Source organism: Vanacampus margaritifer, chromosome 11 (assembly GCF_051991255.1).
Source record: "Vanacampus margaritifer isolate UIUO_Vmar chromosome 11, RoL_Vmar_1.0, whole genome shotgun sequence".
Classification (NCBI taxonomy): Eukaryota; Metazoa; Chordata; class Actinopteri; order Syngnathiformes; family Syngnathidae; genus Vanacampus; species Vanacampus margaritifer.
Genome location: NC_135442.1, coordinates 4890267 through 4910908, shown reverse-complemented (window position 1 = coordinate 4910908; position 20642 = coordinate 4890267). Strand labels below are relative to the sequence as shown.

Below are 20642 nucleotides of genomic sequence, written 5' to 3'. Positions count from 1 at the left end.
AACTACATTTTAACTATTTCTATTAGTTTAACATTTTTTCCCACTTTTGGTAAGAGTATGACAACCTAGAAAACATTTTTATTGTACATTTAGAACAGATTAATTACAATTACAAATTTTAATCGCCTGACACCCCAAATTTTCAATAACCTTTCTTTAAAAATAAAATAAAATTTAAAAAATAATAATATTTTTTAAGTCTAAGTTTTCATACTCTTGTTAACAAAAGTGGGAGAAAAAAAAGTTAAACTAATAGAAATAGTTCAAATGAATTTTTGACGGCTATAGACGTCAAAAATTCATTTGAACTATTTCTATTAGTTTAACTTTTTTTCCCACTTTTGTTAACAAGAGTATGAAAACCTAGAAGAAAATGATTGTACATTTAGAACAGATATAAAATTTGTGATTAATCGTGAGTTAACTCTTGAAGTCATGCGATTAATTACAATTACAAATTTTAATCGCCTGACACCCCAAATTTTCAATAACCTTTCTTTAAAAATAAAATAAAATTAAAAAAATAATAATATTTTTTAAGTCTAAGTTTTCATACTCTTGTTAACAAAAGTGGGAGAGAAAAAAAGTAGTTCAAATGAATTTTTGACGGCTATAGACGTCAAAAATTCATTTGAACTATTTCTATTAGTTTAACTTTTTTTCCCACTTTTGTTAACAAGAGTATGAAAACCTAGAAGAAAATGATTGTACATTTAGAACAGATATAAAATTTGTGATTCATTGTGAGTTAACTAGTGAAGTTATGCGATTAATTATGATTAAAATATTTAAATAACAAAAAATTCTAGGTATTCATACTCTTGTTAACAAAAGTGGGAAAAATGTTAAACTAATAGAAATAGTTCCAATGAATTTTTGACGTCTATAGCCGTCGATGGCAGTGAATGAGTTCATCTGCCATTAAGCTTGATCAAAACAAATACAGTAATCTTAATGGAACAAAAATGTGCTTTAGTGTGCCTTCCTTTCCTTTCATTTGCTGAATTGAAGTATTTTCAACACACCTTTCACTGAACCCCCCTCTGGCTGTGTGTCTGTGACAGCTGAATACACGGAGGAGGTCCATGCTGGGGCTTGTTCTTGTCACACGCAAGGAGGCAGCTGATGTGACACACGCTGCCCTAAACGGGACTCTATGCAGATGAGCTCGAAAGCGGGGGAAGCAAATTTGTCTATTGTGACACAAACGGGATTGTTGTGTGTTTATCCCTGTTAGTGAAGCTAGCGTAAAACTGGGTTGCGAACGGGTAGCACAAGTTTACCCGCCGGCAGTTTAACCCCGCCCTAAAAATGGTGGTCTTGTATAAACACTTCATCAGGTATACAAGAAAGTCAAGCAAGATGTTAGTTTGTGAAGTTTTTGAAGTTGTTGTTTTTGGAGCCTTTTTGGTGGAGGACAAGCACATACATTGACACTTGGCAGATAGTTCTTCTTCATGGCTGCGTTGATATTCAGACCGTCATCTTTTCGCTATGCGTAGATTGGCGGATGTCTGCTTTTTGTTTTTCATTGTCCAACCTTCTTTACTGTCAGTCAGCGTCTTCTTTGAAGCAATTCTGGGAGCACAGTCCAACTTTTGTCAGCCAATAATGACAAATACTCTGATGTTGGTCTGTAACCTATTTCATAAAAATAGCCCGAGTGAGCCCCTGATGGGCGGATGTGGACGGAATTGATTTATTAATCCAATCAGAGCGAAGTAGAACATGAGATGCACTTGTGCTCCTCTCAGAATCAGCCATCATTGGAGGTCATTCGCCGAGTGGATCGGCAATCATATCGGTCAATCTTCTCTCATTTTCCAGCTTCCGTTGTAATCTTCACCTGGGGACAAAATAAAATGTCTGCTTTCATTAAGTCACGAAACGTCCGGCTGACTTTGTTTTGTTATTGATTTCTACCTTTTAATATTGCCAACCAGTATGCTTTGACACATTATTATTTAACATTCCAATGTCACCTAATTTTGACAGAAAGTTTCTTACATACAGGTTAACGTACTGTAGCTGTGTTTCTCTTTCTATGCCAGCAACGTATAGTGACAGACAGAACAACTAAATGGACGCATGGTGGTGGGGCGACTGATAAAAGCAAACAAACAAAAAAGGTGGAGGTGTTGTCGTTCCATATTAATGTTGTGAAATCCATGAAAATATTGTCCTAGTGCAGCATTCCCCTTGCGCTGCCGAACCAGATCTTATTAGATGTCAAAAATAGCAAATCAGCTTTTGAGGCAAAGCTCTTGGAGGCCGATGATGGATTGATTACGACACAATTAACGCTGAAAGCAGCACGGCCCCTCAACCTAATCACTGCTTTTGTCACATAATGGAGATGATCAGATTGGAGGTGCTTGTAAGGGCCACTTCCAATGTTCAAATCAATAGAGAATTACACAAGAGCATATGCCACAAAAAGATGCTTTGGCCTTAGCTGTGCAGGTGTGTTGCGAAATTGACAGACATGGACACGTTGACAATACTTTGTTGATATTCATGTGTGCATTGTATTAAGAAGCTTTTCAGTGTCTTTTTATTTTTAAATGCAGCTTCTGTGGATCTCCAACTCGACAATTAGTTGCACAACATGCTGGCTGTGGAGCCAATAGAAAAATGGTGCAGATTGTTTTTGATTATCCTTCCTCCCTCCTGAGCTGCTTCTGCTCATGATGGGATTCACTTAGTTGATGGACCCTGTTATATTGAAGCCGAGAGATTCAGCCCGCACCTCATACAATCAAGCACATCAGGGACAATTGGTGAAATTGGACACAAAATGTACAGCGGTGTTTGACGTTGAGGCACGGAAAGTATTTAAAGGGGGTCAGCACAGCGGTCTAATGGAAACAGCTTAGCGAGACAATGGGGAGGTTCCATTCAGCTGCAGCTGTGACCTGGATAGGCATGACAACAATTCATTTCCTCTGTGTGTTTTATGACAATTAAGGATGGGCATTAAAAAACAACAACACCAGTTTACTTTGATTTATTGTATGGAATCTACAGTTGTATCTATCGAGGTTATGTTGCATAGCCAGAGAAAGTGACGTCCAGTTTGCTGGCTAGCGGCTGAAATGTGCCTGGCCTCTTCTCGTGCAATGAACGAAGCAGAAGCCATTGGATCTCTTTGTAGAAGAGAACTTGTAGGTTAGTTTTGTTGTGAAATATAAATTTTGTGACAGCAGTCCTGGAACTTTTCTGACTTACCTCACATAAAACAATAAAATGAGTAATGTGTGTGTGTAATCCATATTGCGTATGGATTGTATGGCATATTTTACTATAAATCAGAGACCATGTGCTAACGGCGGTTTCTGTTTTGAAAGCCACAACTTGTGTGCTCAAATCACCTTACTGAAGGATAAACCTATTTATCAATGGCACTCTTATTGGCTGATATTGGTTTTGTAGGCAGCCATCGACCGAGCCGTAAATAAGGTGGCATTCATCAATGGAGCAGACTGATCCGTATCTCTTTACATGCATCAACTATTGGGAGTCGTTATGGCAGTCAACGTTCACCTAGCCAGCTGTCAAAGAAGAAGTCAACTCAAAACACCATCATTGTTTCATTAGAATTTTAGGCTTAAATTGATGGAAATGAAAGACAGATAAAATTAGGGGATTTATGGAAAACCAAAACTGCCAACATTAAAAGTAAATAAACGACTATATAAATAAATAAATGAATGAATAAAAGCAAAAATAAAAACGGATATCAAAAATACAATAAAAAAATATAAACAGAAATAAAAACAACAACTATATATATATAGTTGTTTTTTTGCCATTGCAAACTGCCTTTCAATGGTGGGCCTATCTTTATTTTTGTATTTATTTCGACATTTAATTTTATATGAATTATTATTTTTTGAATCTCATTTTTTATTTTACTTTATTTATTCATGGATATATATATTTTTTGTTTTAATTTTCATTTACATTTTTTTTGTATTTAATTTTTGAACATTTTTTTTTTATATCTGTTTTTATTCTCACTTGTATTCATTTATTTATTCATTTTGCCATTTATTCATTTTTCAAATTGGCAGTTTTGGTCCTCCATAGGGATTGGCTCTCGACTTTCTAAAGAGCAAAAGGTATACATCACGGGTGGCCAAGTTTGGTCCTCGAGAGCCCCAATCCAGCCTGTTTACTATGATTCTCTCCACTAACACACCTGATTCATGATCAGGATCGTTATCAGGCTTCTGCACAGCTTGCTGATGAGCTGATCATTAGATTCAGCTGCGCTGAAGGAGGGAGACCTGGAAAACAGGCTGGATAGTGGCTTTCAAGGACCGAGCTCGGCCACCCCTGCTATCATTCCTTTTCAAATATGAGCTCATGCTTTATATAACCGAGAACCGTTCAGTCACCATGTGGAGACACTGTGATCATGCTCCACCTTGGCAAGAGCCCCAGTGAGCCAAACAAAGTCCAAGATAAGGCCTCCATTAGGGCTATTATTTCAAAGCATTGCACCCTTAATGGACTCCCCTGGTCCAGCTTACAGACCGGCTATATCTTATCCTCGCAGGCCTAGTTAGCCAGCCTGGGTTTTGCTTCCTACAGATGTGAGGCTGTTTAAAACCGCAGCGAGTCCCAACAGAGCGCCTGTAGGGAGCAAGGTGAGGCACTGATGTGTTGTCAGCTCTGAGCGTCTATTAATAGTGCCGCAATTCCGCCACTTTGGAGAGGTTTACCTTGTAAAGTGGGGAGCGTTATGGGGGAGTAATTAAAATGGCGAAAGTCTTTAGTGCTACCTTTAAGAAAATAAACTGTGAGAAAAGTATGATTTTCTATTTCCAGACAAGTAGGTTTGGCACACTAAATCAACACACACACACACACGCTTTTCCCCCAGCTAAATATTTTGTATAAACAGCGGAGACTTTTAATGGGGTCACTAATTTGCCGTCATTTTTTGGGCCATTCTGCCAATATTCTGCCAGCGCAAGATTTGTGACAGGGCGACAGCAAGGGTGACATCTGTGAAAATGGCGAACACCAGAATGCCAGGGAAAAAAATTCACTTCTCACTCCTACCGCCACCGTTGTGTTGAAAATGACGTCGCTGCCTGACAAGTCATTTAAACGAGGTGTGTCAGAAAAATTCCAGGAATGGGTTCCCATTGCTGCACAAGAACAATCATGGAGGGACAGAGGCTGATTCAATATATATATTTTTTTAAATGATAGCTTTATTTTTCTCAAAAAAGTCAGACAGTACAAACATACGTCACTTTAGGACCAGTACACTGAAACAATACATCCTAATTATAACACCATGCAATTTAGCAAATTAAAAAACAAACAATAATAATCAATGAGAGTGTTATGACAACAGTGACTGAATTTTAATCTAAATGCCAAGTAGGCACTTAGCAGGGATTCAGTCATCAAGCAGCATTCATTAGCTCACCTTTCTGTGAAACGGATTGTTTGTTTTCAAACAAACACACCTGTAAAGAAATATTGTAGAAGGCACAGCCATTCAAAGGTATTATTCAGCGGCCGAGTTGAAAACGTTTGAAGGAGACAAATATTTATTCAGTTAAACTTGCACAGACTTTGTTTCATCTCCTGCTGTACTGTAATCTCACTTTTTGAGGCGCGACAGTCCACAACTTCAGAAAAGATTGCTTCTGTGCTTTGCTGCCATTTTGTTTTGCAGCAAAGTGTGAGCGAGCTCAGAAGTTCAATCTTTAAAGTTCATGTGAGCAGAACGGTGTCTATGAATGTGGCAATTGCAGTTACCACAAATTTTTGTATCCTGAGGGGGGGAAACAGAGACGTCTATTTTGGAACGTTCACCAAAATTACTTGGGGCCGCTGTTACAGCAAATCATAGAATTTTCTTACATCCTAACTTTTTGCAAAAGTAAATACCATGCACTGTCTCTGTAACAAAGTGCAATGTCAATAACCAGTTCCGTTTTTTTTTTGTTTTTTTTTTACTTTTTTCATTCATTCATATCTGCACCCGTTTTTGAACTGACGTGCATTGTAAGATGTCCGTGCCTCCAGGGCGCATACATTACTGAAGTTGTTGATGTATTAATCAAATATATGCGGGCTGACCCTCATAGTAATTAAAAGCTGACATGTAGTTGAGTAGCGGGCAGCAACACTGCTGCCGAAAAATGTTCAAAGTCGCATAAGGACAACTGATCGACTGCTGACTTTTTAATTACAGTTGTGCTTCGGGGAGCTCGTAAGACACTTCTCCACGATATGTTCCAAAAAGGTTCACCGCGCATCCTACCTTTAAACGTCCCTCAAACGTCGCCACGGGAAATGCTTACCCAGAGACATTTTTCGCCCAAAGTCCTGTCTGAGTTTTGTTTTTTTTCTGTCAGTTCGCTTTTACCTTATGGGGCGCGGTTACCTGGGGGGGAGTTAGCAAGGTGGCGAGCACCTGGGAGCTCCCAATCACTTCCTGGTGTGCTCGGCGTGCACATCAGGAAGACATCAGATTGTTTCTTTTGTTCTTTTGTGTGAGCCAATGGGACGTTTTGTCATTCTTAAAATACCATGGTGTAGTCCCTTTAAACTATTTTATTTTATTACTTACTTTATTACAACAGTCTCTTGCTGCTTTGGGTTCCAACCTGTCAAACCTTAACATTCAAAGTGTTTTAATCTTTTCCTGGCTCAAAACGAGGCAGAGGTGGTGGTATCATCCTGACCATGATGGGTGACTACCGAAACCAGTCTTATTTTTAAGGTACTCGCGGCGGTAACCGATACCATTATTGGCCGCCCTATTGCAGCCATTTTACGATCAGAGACTAGAAATGAGAAATTATATGAAAACAAAGTTGCCATTAATTTTTTGCCATTTTTTTTAACTACAATCATTAAAAAATAATCCATCCGTACATATTAAACTGTAAATATAGTTCAGCATTGTTGTAAAACACTATTATGTTTATTGTATATACTTAGTTTTTATGACTTTGACGATGGCTGGAGCGCGCCACCTCTGCCTCGCAACCAGGAAATGGGCATGTGCAAACGTTGCTCCATGATCTGTTTCTTCTTCGTTACATTAAAGTTTAACACAAAAAAAAAAAGAACGCTGTTTCTTCTTCGCTTGTTGCTTCAGGTCTTTCCGGTGCACTGCTGTTGTTACAGCGCCTCCGTAATGGCGCAACACTATAACTGCAGTTAAAATGCGTTGCTGCCGAGTTCAAATGAGCGATATGAAGGGCTCAGGCTGGAGGTGGCGAGCAAATTAGGTGGAGGTGGCCGCCTCTGAATTTTGTACACAGGAAAAACCCTGGTGTATATTCTCACACCAACAATGATATAAAATAAAGCTGATACATCATTAGCAGATATTTTGGGGGGGATTTGTCAAATATGGACGTTGATATCAGCCTTCAATTTCCTATGTTCCCTGGACAGTTGACAGTTTCACTTTACTGCAAATCACTGATATGAAAGGAGGAGGATTTACTTTTACATCAACAAGGATTGTGTTGTTTAAAGGATTGTACCAGGATATCAGCGGAATTAAAATCTTGTACATTTAAATACAGACGCTCCTTGTTGCCATTGCTTGGCCAGCAGCTAAGCAGCGGTTTTACTAGCAGCGTTTGTACACCTAGCAGCAGATTCAATTGCCGGTTCTGCGGCTTGCTATGTAGCCCGAAGGGCAACACCTCTTGAACCTGAAGTGAGCTGTAAAAGGAAAATCCTCCATATTGCAAGATGACCCGATGCTACAGGCTCCTCTATAAATGACGACGGAGGCAATTAGCAAGTGGCGTAAGGCTGAAGCCACCTGATGAAGGCATGAAGAGCCTGGACCTGCTGCTAGGACGGCAGTGGCGGAGGAATCAGAGACTCAGGGTCATGTTGCGGAGCAGCCACTGCTGGGAGCGGCTTCCGATGCAGTCCCTCAGGGTGGGGACCATCTTGTCCTCCTCCAAGGGCATGTCCAAACACTGGTTGCTGTTCACGTGCAGCAAGGTGAGTCTCTGGAGAAAGAAGAAGATCGATGCATGCGGGTTTATTTGGGTGGAAAGACAAATTACAGCCAAAATACTGGCATAATTGACGCCCACCCTGAAAAGTTTGTAATTGCTGATGCAGCGGAACCCCAAAACCACTCGATGCATAGTGACAACACAAACTGCCAACGGCGGGCTTGGCGATGTATCACTGAGCTGCTCCAAATTTCACTGTTTTGATGCCATATTTACTACGGTGAGCCAACGCAGACACGGGTGCTGCCAGCGAACTGTATCTGTCCACTCTCTCCCACACTGACTGTCAATCACAAATCTAACATGGCTGTAGGAAAAAGTGATTGTTTGAGCGGGAGTGTGTTTAGGCTGAAGATTCGCCTATAATATTTTGTTGTGGTTACGCAGACATTAACCATTTAAATCAGGGGTGTCAAAATACATCATGACAGCCACTCTACCGGGACTAAAAGGGGAAAAAAACATGACACCATTTTTTTTTTGTCATCAGTTAGGTAGTAAGTTAATTTATACTCAAACTCTTTCGACCTCAAATGTCATGTCTTCACAAGATCATGCTTACAAATTGACCTGCTCCTCCTCTCCATATTGTCCTCACCCAGCCTCTCTTTCCTGCTGTCATTTCTCTCACATGCACCAGAGGAGCCAGAGGAGGGAATAAGTGCTTTTAAAATGTCCAGACGAGAAAAAACAGAGCTGATGTGATGAGTTAAGTTTAAGCACAGCGTGGGAATGTTCCTCACGTCGTCTTGAACTCAGGGGCCCGCGAACAAGCTGAGCGGGGCATTTAAGTGAATTCTCTCAGAAGTAATTCACAATTTCAGTCCCCACTGGAGTAGCTTCACTTGACAGAATCACAAGCAGTGCCTCTACTCAGGAAAACAATTTTTAGACATAAAATAAAAATAAAAAACTCAATGTGGAAGACTACTATTTGCACATCACTGGAGTTTGGGCATTTTTGCAATAATGCACTTTTTGTTTAATCTCTTCCCGAGTTTGTTTGACTTTTTACAATCTGGTGTAAATATCATTCACAGCGTATACTTAAACATCGCTAGGCACTTCGTGTGTTTAACATAATTGGCCAATATAAAGTTGATCATTTTTCTTCCTGCAGATGTGACGGTGTGGCGCCAGCATGATCAAACTGCCATTTAGGTTCTTCATTAAGGCAAGATTGTGTTTTGACTTCTTCATTAAAGTGGGATTGCGCCTGGACTGTTGGGAGATGACTCAAACCAATGTGCACACAGAGACACTTGAGCTATGTTTGCACTTGGGTCATAAAACACAAGAGCCTAACCTCTGCCGGGCTACAAAGAAGTTTGTTCAAACAGAAGAACAAAGAGAGCAGGTGTTGTACAGCATCACACACCTTCCGAATAACCCCCTCAAAAACTAAAAAGGAAAAAAAAAAGCACTCAGTAGAACACAGATCCCTGCTAAGGTTAAAAAATAAATATGGGTGTGCTATTTGTGTTTGTATAACCACATTGTGGCAATCGGCGCTGTGGCAGAAACAAGGCAGGGATGCCAATGACTTATTTATTATTAAAAGTTATGTTGGGAGATTTTTGGTTAGGTTTTTTGGTAGGCTGGAACAGATTAATGGCCTTTCCATTCATATTAATGGGGAAAGATGAGTTGAGATGCAAGGCAGGGTTTCCCCCAGTGCTTTATAGGCCGGGCTATGTGTTACTTTCGCATGAGGTACGTGGTATAGAAAATATATTCAATTTAACACTCGGGTCAAAAGTAACCCAATTATGGCTCAAAAATGGACCAATCCACTTTATGGGTCAAGTTTGACCCAACTTTCTGGCTTGTTTTATACAAAATGACCCAATTTTTTCACCCAAGTAAAGGATCTGACCAATATTTATGAGTTGTTTTACAGTAAAAGACACATTTCTTGAATCAAAGTTGGGTCAAATTGACCCAAGTAGAGGATCGGTCCATTTTTGACCCATAGTTGGGTTATTTTTAGAGTAATGCATGTTGATTAAACAAAATAAAGAAAGTGTGACAGTGGTCCTTGCTGTTTGTATTGTGGAATGCTTGCAAATAATCAATAGTGGAACAGATTAGTTGCATTTCTATTTGTTTCAATGGAAAACATTACCTCGGTTTAAGAACAAATTCACGCAACTATTTAAATTCTAAGCCCCAAGGTTTTCCTATGTTTCAAAAAAAGTTTTTAAATAGTAGCTACTGTTTGCCACAAAAAGTCTGTGTGTGAGTGCTGTGATGTTGACTGCCTCCAGAATGCAATTTTAAAAGGCCTTTATGGAGGCTTTTCTGCAATAATGAGAGCAGTATCCTAGAGATGGAGATGGCAGAGGAATCTTGCAGCAGAGAGAGAAAAATCTTTCTAGGTTTTAAAAAAAAAAAATGTGGAGGTCCTGTCCTTTGCTCATAATTATTTCATGTCCCCTCTTGGGGAAGAGAAAACTCATCTCAGCCTCCCGGCGAACCAAGCAGTGTCTTTTGAGCGAGCGGCTGAATGTGTACGCAGCTGAGACTGGCTAATTAAATGAGGACAGGTTCTGACCATAAGCCCCAGCTGAGGAACATTATCCTCCGTCGCCCGGCAGCTCACAGGACCCGCTGAAAAGGCTTTCCTGTGTAACGTGCACTCATGTCGACTTTAGGGAAGAGCTGCTCTGCGGAAACGGGGAGTTCCTTTGTCTCCGCGCAGTGCCGACCAACAACCTCGCCGGTTCTAATGGCGCGCCGTTCCGAGCACTCCCTCTTGTTGTTCTGGCTATGGTACAAGGAACTAAGAGTGAAAAGCAATTCAGGCCATCAAACAGCAGGTCACTTCACCACTGCAACTCTGACACACACTAGCAGCCATGGGAGATCCTTGCCCAATTTACCCAGCCTGGACACAAAAACGCAGCCAGTGAAATTGCTCTTTCTTTTTCCGTTCCCTTTTTACGGCACAACAAAACACCATTCAGTCTCCCAGTAACACAGCGGGGGGTAAACAGAGCTGCATAGACACCTGGCTGGAAAGACAACAACAGACAAATGCTGCATGTAAATGAGCAGGCAGGATGCTGCTGATAATTGGGATTGGTTGGTTTTAGAACAAGCGCACGGCGTACAGTGTGCACAGCTGCCAATAGCCGAGAGGCCTAAAGGGCCCGGTCCACAAAAGGCACGGTTCAAAATGAAGGATCACTTCAAAAGAACTTGTAAACAATGGTCAGCCCCCTTTTCAATCAACCTCGCACACAAACAAGAATGAGCTAAAAATAAGCACGCCCTCCACCGTCGCAGCCGTCGCTCACTCGCTGGCAGCCAGTGAATTTTCAACATGAAATATTTATGATAGGAAAACAAATGTCAAATGAGATCTAATTTAGCGTAAAGACCAACAAAAGGTCTTGTGGATAGCGTCGTACACGCCGAACCATCTCAATGGGACATCTGTCATCGCTTGATGTGCTCCTGTCCCTGTTTACATGCCTTCTCCATCAAAGGTCATCAGTAAAGGCTCCTTAATGCTTCCTCGAACCATTCATTCTGTCTGTCTAGTACTTGTAGATCAACCTCACCAAAACAGGCTTTGCGTGGATCCGTTCTCGCCACAAACGCCAACGAGAGCAAATATCACACGGTTTTGCTGACTGAGATTGCAAATGTTTTTTTTGTATTTTAAGTTTCTGAACAGTACTTAAGTCATTTGTTTAAATTACTTTTCCTATTATCACTTTGTGCACTTTGTTTAAGAAAGTAAAACCAAATACTTTGTTATGGTTGCAATGTTTATGGGGGGAAAAAACATTGATAACATATTTTTTATTTATCAACAATCTTTGTCCTGAATTTGTGCTTTGCTTAAAAACGAAACACAACACTTAAAGGTTGAAAATTGATTGTGATTTAGCAATTTGATGATACAGCTACCAGCTATATATATATATATATATATATATATATATACTGTATATATATATATATATATATATATATATATATATATATATCATATCAATATCGATATCTGCGATATTTACTTGATATCGGATCGATACCAAAATTTGCAGTATTGCACACCACTAGTCAACAATCAATTGATGAAAGTCAAGATGAAGATGATTAATCTTTCATATTTTTCAGCACAGTACGGCAGACCCCAAACTTATTTTGTGTCACATATCGGTTTCAAGTTAAGACCCATTTTGGAAGACAGGCATAGAAACAAATACAGTACAATGATCCACTCCATATTTTGATCTGATATTTTGTTTTGGATATAATTTCACTCCTAAGCACTATTTAGCTTCAACTTGTTAATTTGACTAAAGAATGAAAACAGGAAGTATTTCAGCTCACCCTAGTTTTTGCTGGAGATTGTTGAATGTCAATTCTGCTTTTTTACAAGGACAATTGTCGTCTAAAAACTGCACTGTCGAGGTGCCATTCCCAAGGCACCAAACCCCAATTGTGCCCACTGTATGTTGGTAACCCAAACTAACCATTCTACTAGAAACGACAAACAACTACTGCTTCTACTCTACCGCTTCTAATCTCTACAATACTGCTCACCTCAAGAGCCTTCCAGACCAGGCGGAAGCCTAAAGAAAATAATCAGTGGGGCTGTAGTAGAGGCGCCTAGCGACCTCCACCCGTGTGAAGTTGTACAGGATCCAGGCCTGAAGGGGACTGTTGTTACAGTACTCCACAGTGGGGCCGTAGGTGCCGTCCTCGAGGCGGCTGATGGTCAGACATGACTGGGTGATAATGTGGAGGAAGGTGTGCTTCTGCGGCGAGCAAAATGGGGAGGGAAGTCAGCGTTATTTTCCGGACATTTTCACACTAAATAACGAGATTGTCAAAAAAATAATAATAATAATTGCCCCATCAGTTTAAACTACAGAAAATGTTACAATTGGTAATTTTAGTGGAATTTTTCGTTGTTGTCAGGAATAAAACGCTTGCACCAAATCTTTTACATTCCGTATGCAAAAACATGCAAATCAACATGAGACCCTCACTAATGGACCACACATTTCAATGTATTTAAAGCGTTTTAATAGCTTTCTTGTCAAAGAACACAAAGGTCACAGCCATTGGAAGTTAATGTGTGTTATTTATGCAAATCTTTACCCTACGGGGGTTAATTGGAAGGATTGGTGCGTCATGGAATTGCTATTTGGAAATGATCGTATGCACTGAACTGTTGGACGCAAGCTTGCTGTAAATAAGCTTTGGAAGTCACAGACCTCAAGGGATGAAGCTACGCCTTCATATACAGCCGCAGCTCAAGGGAAATCATTTGATTGATTTTATTTTTTTATTTATCTTACGGAAAGAGAAAGGTGGGATGGTTATGAAGCAGTTTTGTGGCATTTAGATAGTTTGGGTCATCAACTCTTCTTTTCTGCTTGTAAAGCAATATGCTTCCGTATGTTTTTCTTCTCAGGGCTTGAAATAAGATCCATTAGGGCTTAGAGTGTTGTTAAGAACCTCACCATTCCATTTTCATTTGGATTCTTTAGGTTTCAATCTGATTCAAATTGATATTGGATAAATGCTTTGATTTTGATTCAGTAGTAAGAAGGGATAGCTAGTTTGTTGTGGTATTCACATTTCGCATGCATTTGCCGCTCAGTGAGATACAGGGAACTTTTCATTTATGGATTTATTTAAATTTCCACTTTGTACAAATAATGCTGACACTGGGAACTCTTTACACTTTTTATTTATTGATTTTTTTAAATTAACAAATTAAGAAATGATGTTGACATTTTGGAAAACTTTATTTAAAGAAAACCTTCAGGAACTATTTATTTGCTTAGTTTTTAATTTGGCAATTTTTGTTCTATTTTTTAAACACAGCTGTCTATTCTTTATATTTAAAAAAAAAAAGAAGATTTTTTTTGTTGTTTGTTTTTTTGACGCAAATATTTTATTTTTTACTGCAAATGAATATCGGCTTGGAATATCGGTTATCGGTCTGCTTGACTACTAAAAGTTGAAAAAAAACATATCGGTCTATCACTAATTTTGACCATGAGGATTTTGACTCCTGTTGACTAATCCTGGTCATCGAAATACTCGAGATGATGCTTCCCTTTGATTCAAAAGGAGCTTGGCCCAGACTACACTTACAAGTGGGTCACCTCAAAGTCATTCCGAATGTCCCCCAGACACACATCGGCTCCAAGTTTGTCAATTACCAAGAGCTCAAATGCTTTGGGTCTTGGACATGGCTGAAAGCATATCAGCTGGAGACTGGACCCATTTAGATGACATTAACAGCACTTAGTCTACCATGATATTCAGATGGGAGTGCGTAACCGCCGTGATATTCCAGATTTGGAAGGTAATGCGTCTGCTGGTGGTTGAGTGACAGCAGGAGGGTGAACGCTGCGGGGCATTCTTACAATCAAGGTGCTGCTCATTATCCTTTCTGCTGGAAAGGCCACCCTTCGACCCACTTTCACAGTCCAAAAGACAGGTATACGTCGCCCCAACAGCAGCAAACTTTGCTTGGAAGTCATTTTCTTCGTTTGATAGAAATATCGGTTAAAACTCAGAAAAATATGGGCAGCGGCAGCGCAAATGTCTGTGGGGGTCCAAAAGCCAACCTTCTCGAACCAACTCAAATGTAAAGGTTTTCTTCAGATGTGTGATCCCATTGATTAAATATTCTTAAGGGAGCCCGATTGGCTGAGAAATATCAATAGGCTCATGGTTTGAGGGAAGTCGAAACAAGACTATTTTCTTCCATCTCCGCAGTCAAACCAACGAACAGTTTTAAATTCATGTTTTCTTTAGAAAATCAATTATCTGATTAACAACATGTTGAGAATTCTTATATGTGCAATTGTGTTTCTCTTGAAAAAAAAAGCTCTCTCTCTCAAAAAATAAAAAAATAAATAAAAATAAATACATTTTTAAAAGGCACGATTTGTGCCTTCTCCAAAATAAGAGTTCTCGTATTCATTCTATGTCAAATGATAGCCCTCCTCCATTTGCACAACAAATATCAGCGTTCTCTCAGGAATCGTGCCTCTCAAAATAGTCAGCAAACTGCTGTTCAATACTCCAAGGGACATTTAATACCTCCTAGTGCCATTTCAAAGATAAAGCGCTTCGACACAACGTCTGGTCTGATCAATCAAAGTCCTTGAGGGACCTTTTGTGTCTCTGCTCCTGTGGTGTGCAAAATATCAAAGTTCTTGAGGGATTCGCATCACTCCCTACCCCTCCCTCGTAGATTTTACAGCTACCGTAGACAATATGTGACTGATAAATCAGTCACCAAGGTGAAAACAAGTACATTTTGTGAATTTCATTGAATTCAAAGAGAGAAAAGTCAGGTGATCCTGTGAGCGGGACGAGTAAATGGTTAATGGAGCCACCCAGGACCCCAGCCACTGCCGGGCACAAGTGGGCTAAAAATAAATAGTTAGCGAGCGGTGAAGTCCTGCGGCTGTATACAACAGAGAACAGTTGTCTTCATTTATGTGCATTATTTCCCTTTTTATATTAACTTATTCACTGCCATTGACGACTATAGACGTCAAAAATTCATTTGAACTATTTCTATTAGTTGAAAAAAAAATCATTTCATTTCATTTTTTATGAAAACCTCGAATTTTTTTTATTGCATATTTATAACAGATATAAAATTATCATGCATACATTTTTTAGCAGGTAACTGTAATGGATTACATTTTAAAAGTAACCCTCCCAACCCTGGTTGTAACTGTATCCTACTTTAAAGTGCATCTTACGGACACAGTAGAATGTAAAAACGATAGCACAGGTGACAAATATTTGAATAAGCACACCAGCTTCATTCAAACATCTGGTGTGGATTAATTCACCTTTGAATGAGGGATTAGGGTATATGCCACGGAAGAGGCGGGACTTCTGACTTCCGGGTTTCACACATCAGCTTTATTTCCGCTTCCGGTTTGCGACATGTGGGCCGCGTCCCAGTGCTTGCGCTTCCGCCTTTGCGCCTCTCGGTTGCGCGTTCCCGTTGACGGGTGCGAGTGTGTTGTGTGTCAGTTGTCCGAAGCATTTCAGGGAGCTGAGAGCGCACAGTTGGGGGGCGCAGGGGTGGGGGTGCGAATGTTGGAACGCGGACAGCAGTGGCCGGAAACGGCGCTGATGTGTGAAACCCGGAAGTCTGTGGCATCTACCCCATTGGCTGCTGCTAGATGACATCACTTGTGTGTGACACACTTTCAAACATCCTTATTCCGGTTAAATAAATAGAGGTGGCAAATCCAGATCCAGAAAGTAAAAACCCTGCCACAGTTTGGCTTTAGCCCCAGGTGCTAGCTAGCTAGCTCCTTAGCTAGCTCCCCGGTTGCTTGTTTACCTGCTAGGGAGCTAGCTAGTTAGTACGAGGGGCTAAAGCCATTCTCTGGCAGGGTTTTTACTTTCTGGATCTGGATTTGCCATCTCTGTAAATAAATATACCTAAAATCACATTTAAAAATCATCCCCAAAGGCTCATGTATTAAATTAATTGCCAAACTAAAACCAAGGACATTTTTGCTATAATCACAGTTAATTTTAGTTAGCTTTGTAAATGTTTCAGTCAGGTTTCATTTTTTTTAAAAGCATTTTCATTTTTATTTTATTTTGCGAACAAAATTGTTTTTTGAATTTTTGTTTTAGTTTTCTCATTAGTTTTCGTTCTCTAAAATAACCTTGGGTGGTACGCTGTGAGACTTCCTGATGTAAAATGGGCGGCAAACACTTTTCTACACGTCCTCTACAGCGCTTTCATAACATTGAACAAGTTTTGTTCCTTAGTTTGATCTTGTCTGTTTTGTATTCAAAACACACCTGATGGTGTTTATGATCTTTGCTGAGGTCATACGTCTGTCTCCAAGTGAACAACAAATAAATGGATTACAATATGATTTAGAGTGGGAGAAGGTGGCGGAGGAGGGACACAAACAGTAGCAGAGTTGCTATATTTTGTCCTCAGCGTGGAGATTTCATTTCACCAAAATCAAAGTTAAGACTTCTGCAAAAACATCCAGTCAATTTGTTGTTTGTATTGTTTGTTTGTTTTTAATTACAGTACATTTTTTAGGGGGAAAAAATGCCTCAGTTGAATTGAAATCAACCCACTTTGTAGTCTTGTTGTTTATGCACAAATGCAGTAAAATAAAAAAATATTAAACAACACACTTTTTAATAATAATAACTCTAACATGTAAAAATCATTCCAAATCAAATTAATTCTGAAATTGCACTATACAGAAGATTATAGAACACACAGTATATTTAAAATTGCAGGCGTTGCATCACCGCGACAGTAGCACTGCGTGCTAAACATTTGTCTTCATTCGAAAAAGTGCACAGGCTTGCACTGACGACGATGCGAATGATCTAATCTAATGACCACCAAGACTCCACACAGTGCGAAAGGGCAAATTATGTCACTAAGTAGGATTCACAAACTAGCACGAATGGGGGAAATGTCATTCAAGCGATGCATCCTACTGCTTACCTCAAAATCATATTCCCATTTGCCAATATACTGGATGAAAAAAGAGAACACAATAGGAGAAAACAGCTGCTCCAGTGAAATGTGTGCTAAAAAATAATTTAAAAAAAACTGACACTGAGCACCACCTGGTGGTCAAATCCCCAGGAAAGCATATTTTCTTCAACGTCCAGACAAGGCAGGAAAAAGATCCAATTTCTTACCTCAGCGTCATACTGAAACATTTGATTGCCCTTCATGTGGTGACACTTGAGCATGACGACAGGCCCGTTGAGGCGGGAGACGTCCAAACACAGGTCGTCCGTCCGAATTTCTTTGTCCGCCGTGTAAGAGAAGACCTGAGATCAAGTTCACAAAAAGCATCAGCATTGTCACTTTTTTTTTTTTTTTATTGCGCCTCCTAATATCGCATTTGCGCTAGAGCATTTTTGTGTGTTTGCATGCTTTTTGTGGATTTTCTCAGAGTATTACAAATTCTTCCCACATACTAAAAACGTGTTAGGGTCGAGAAAGGCTCGAACTGCAGCTATCAAATATTATTCGAAACGACAATTTCACCGATTATCCTATCAAATGGTTTTTCCTCACCTGGTTCCCACCCATGCCGTGGCAGTTGAAGAAGCCAACTTTCTCGTTCTCCTTTCGGCCCATGTTGTCTACACATTGGTTGGTCTCAACATTCCTGATCTGGCCACATCAAAAACATCGTTACAAATAATTGTTGAATCTGTGCTCAGACCAACATAACTGTTTGATGTAGGGCTGCTCGATTATGGAAAAAATAATAATCACGATTATTTTGGCAATAATTGAAATCACGATTATTCAAACGATTATTTTTTTGGGGGGGTGGGGGGTACAAAACAAGAAAATGTTTAAGCATTTAAAAATATTAAGACCACTTCAAAAAATAGAAACACTATAATTATGTAAGTTTCTTTTGGACCAAACAGAATTTATAATATATATATATATATATATATATATATATATATATATATATATATATATATATATATATATAATATTTATTTACTGTATTTTGGCAAAATTAATGTATAACTTATTAAGACAAATAAAATTATTTGAAACACTATAATTCTGCAAGTTGCTTTTCGATGTAACAAAATGTATTAAATTAATTATTTTAAAATTGAAAAAAGGTGCAAATAATTATTTAAAACAGAGGAAAATATATTTTTTTTAAAGAGAAAAAAAAATTACTCAAAAAAACAGGGAAAAAAATATTCTATAAAACAGGGAAAAAAACAAAGCTCCCCCAAAAAGTTAGTCAGAAAAACAGGACTTTTTTTTTTCAAGTGAATACAATACGCTTCCGTAAGAATGTATGGAATCTTAGTGGATTAAAGGTTGATGTCTGACACTGACGTTTAGTTTTACAGTTAATTACGTCATATACTCATGTAGTAGTCGTTACATTGACACTTACATTTAACTGTCAATTTCTCAGCCACCTTTTTTTTTTTTTATTCCAACAAAGCTCGGCTAATGCATGTCTTGATAGTGTATAAAATGCACTTCATCTACACAATAGAACGAAACTATGCAGCATCTTTGCCTAAGGACGATATCACCAACTCACCGTGCACATTATTTCTGTGCAAATGTGCTCGCAGCAATACCTACTGTACTTCCCACTGTTTGTTTATCGTACAAGTCAAACACCAGAGGATGTTGGAACGCATCTCGTTTCTTTAAGCCCTCCTTAGATTCCATTTGTCCCAAAGCAATAGAATAAGCAAAGACGTGATTCAGAGCACAGCGAGGCGGTGTATCGGCGGCATCGCGGGAGATCAGAGGACCAAAAAAAAAAAAAAAAAAGCTCATACTTCACCAAGCGAGTAATATCTTCGGGGGATCTGGGAATCCGGGTAGATGTTCTCCAGATACCAGGAGAAGGGTCTGCACTTCAAGGCTCCGCGTAGGGCTTTGCGGGAGGAGACGTCCCCGTAATTGACGCGCATCACCCCTGCAAGTCGACACGGTCCGTTATGAGATGCTGGCTGACTCTCAACTCTAACTACAATTGTAGCCACGGGAAATCATGTAAAGTGAGTTGATTCATTTCAGGCTACCTACGACCCTTTAAAAATAAACGACAGACCCCTAATTGAGAATGAACAAGAAATGAATGTGCACAGGGCAATACTGTCAGCTAGTGGTGTTTTGGAGTATTGCTGGAATGAACGTTTAAATTCATCAGCACACTTTAATCACGTCAAATGAAATTCCAAATCAATTTCGATGAAAGCGATGAAGGCCGCTCTCTTCCTTGCCCCCCCTGGCTGCACAATCCCTCTCTTTTCCTTCCTCTTGCGCGGTCTGCGTTTGTTCCGAGCATCACATGTTGCACATGATGAATAGCCCCTTTGATGGCAAAATCACCAGTGCAGCGCAGGGACCAGGAAGGAGATGTACTTTTAATAGCGTCACGAGACGCCGCTCGCAAACTCACACACGGTATTCCCACATCATCCCCCCCCACTGAAGCCTCCACTGGAAGGGGTTAGCCATTGAGGGGGCCGCGCTGTGCAGAAACATTCATCCATCATGCCACCCCCACATGGAAGCAGTAGAAAGGTCGCAATTTGCACTTTAAGATCCGGACGATTTAGTGAGGATCCCTCGAAGGTCAGCCGGTATCTAAAACATTTAAGCGGAGATTTCCGGCGGAGACTAGCTGGAGGCTAATCACATTAGCGAGTGGACAGATGGGGGGTGCGCCTCTTGTCTGCACGGTCAGATTGTTCTTGTGGGTCTATAAGTGGATCAGCTTTGTTTTGCCGGACATTGCTGCCAAGTATGGTTGTTTATAGGAGAGGCCTGACTTCATGTTTGGTTAACTTGCCTTTGGGATGCAGCTATCAAATATTTTTAGAAACAATTATTCTATTGATTATCTCATCGGTTAATTGGTAAAGGTGTATGTGAGGTGTTGGTATTTTATTTCTGCTTTCGGTCACAATGCTCACATTCTACTGGATTTGAGTGTGTATGGCTTTAAAAAGGTGGGGGCCTGGCTTGGTGAGTGATGCGGGTGTCGGCGAATGAGAGTGTAAAATTGGCTGGCTGGTTCTGTGTGTTGAGAGTACGATGGTGTATTAGGG

The 20642-nt window shown here is 39.8% G+C and overlaps 2 protein-coding genes across 5 annotated transcripts in view; one reads left to right on the top strand and one right to left on the bottom strand.

Moving 5' to 3' along the window:
* rprma (reprimo, TP53 dependent G2 arrest mediator candidate a) overlaps positions 1-20642 on the top strand; it is a 74005-nt gene that overhangs the window by 37342 nt on the left and 16021 nt on the right. The window lies entirely within an intron of this gene.
* Positions 5195-20642, bottom strand: part of galnt13 (polypeptide N-acetylgalactosaminyltransferase 13) — a 28387-nt gene continuing 12939 nt past the window's right edge. Inside the window, exons 9-14 of one of the 4 annotated variants that reach the window (XM_077579466.1) lie at positions 19365-19504; positions 18103-18201; positions 17718-17852; positions 17518-17547; positions 12579-12793; positions 7862-8009 (exon numbers count right to left, since the gene is read on the bottom strand). In XM_077579466.1, the coding sequence (XP_077435592.1) occupies positions 12608-12793; positions 17518-17547; positions 17718-17852; positions 18103-18201; positions 19365-19504 (590 nt within the window). In that variant the 3' untranslated portion in view covers positions 7862-8009; positions 12579-12607. Of the gene's footprint in view, positions 8010-12578; positions 12794-17517; positions 17604-17717; positions 17853-18102; positions 18202-19364; positions 19505-20642 lie in introns of those variants that run through there. The other 3 variants (XM_077579467.1, XM_077579469.1, XM_077579468.1) reach the window with 3 other exon arrangements.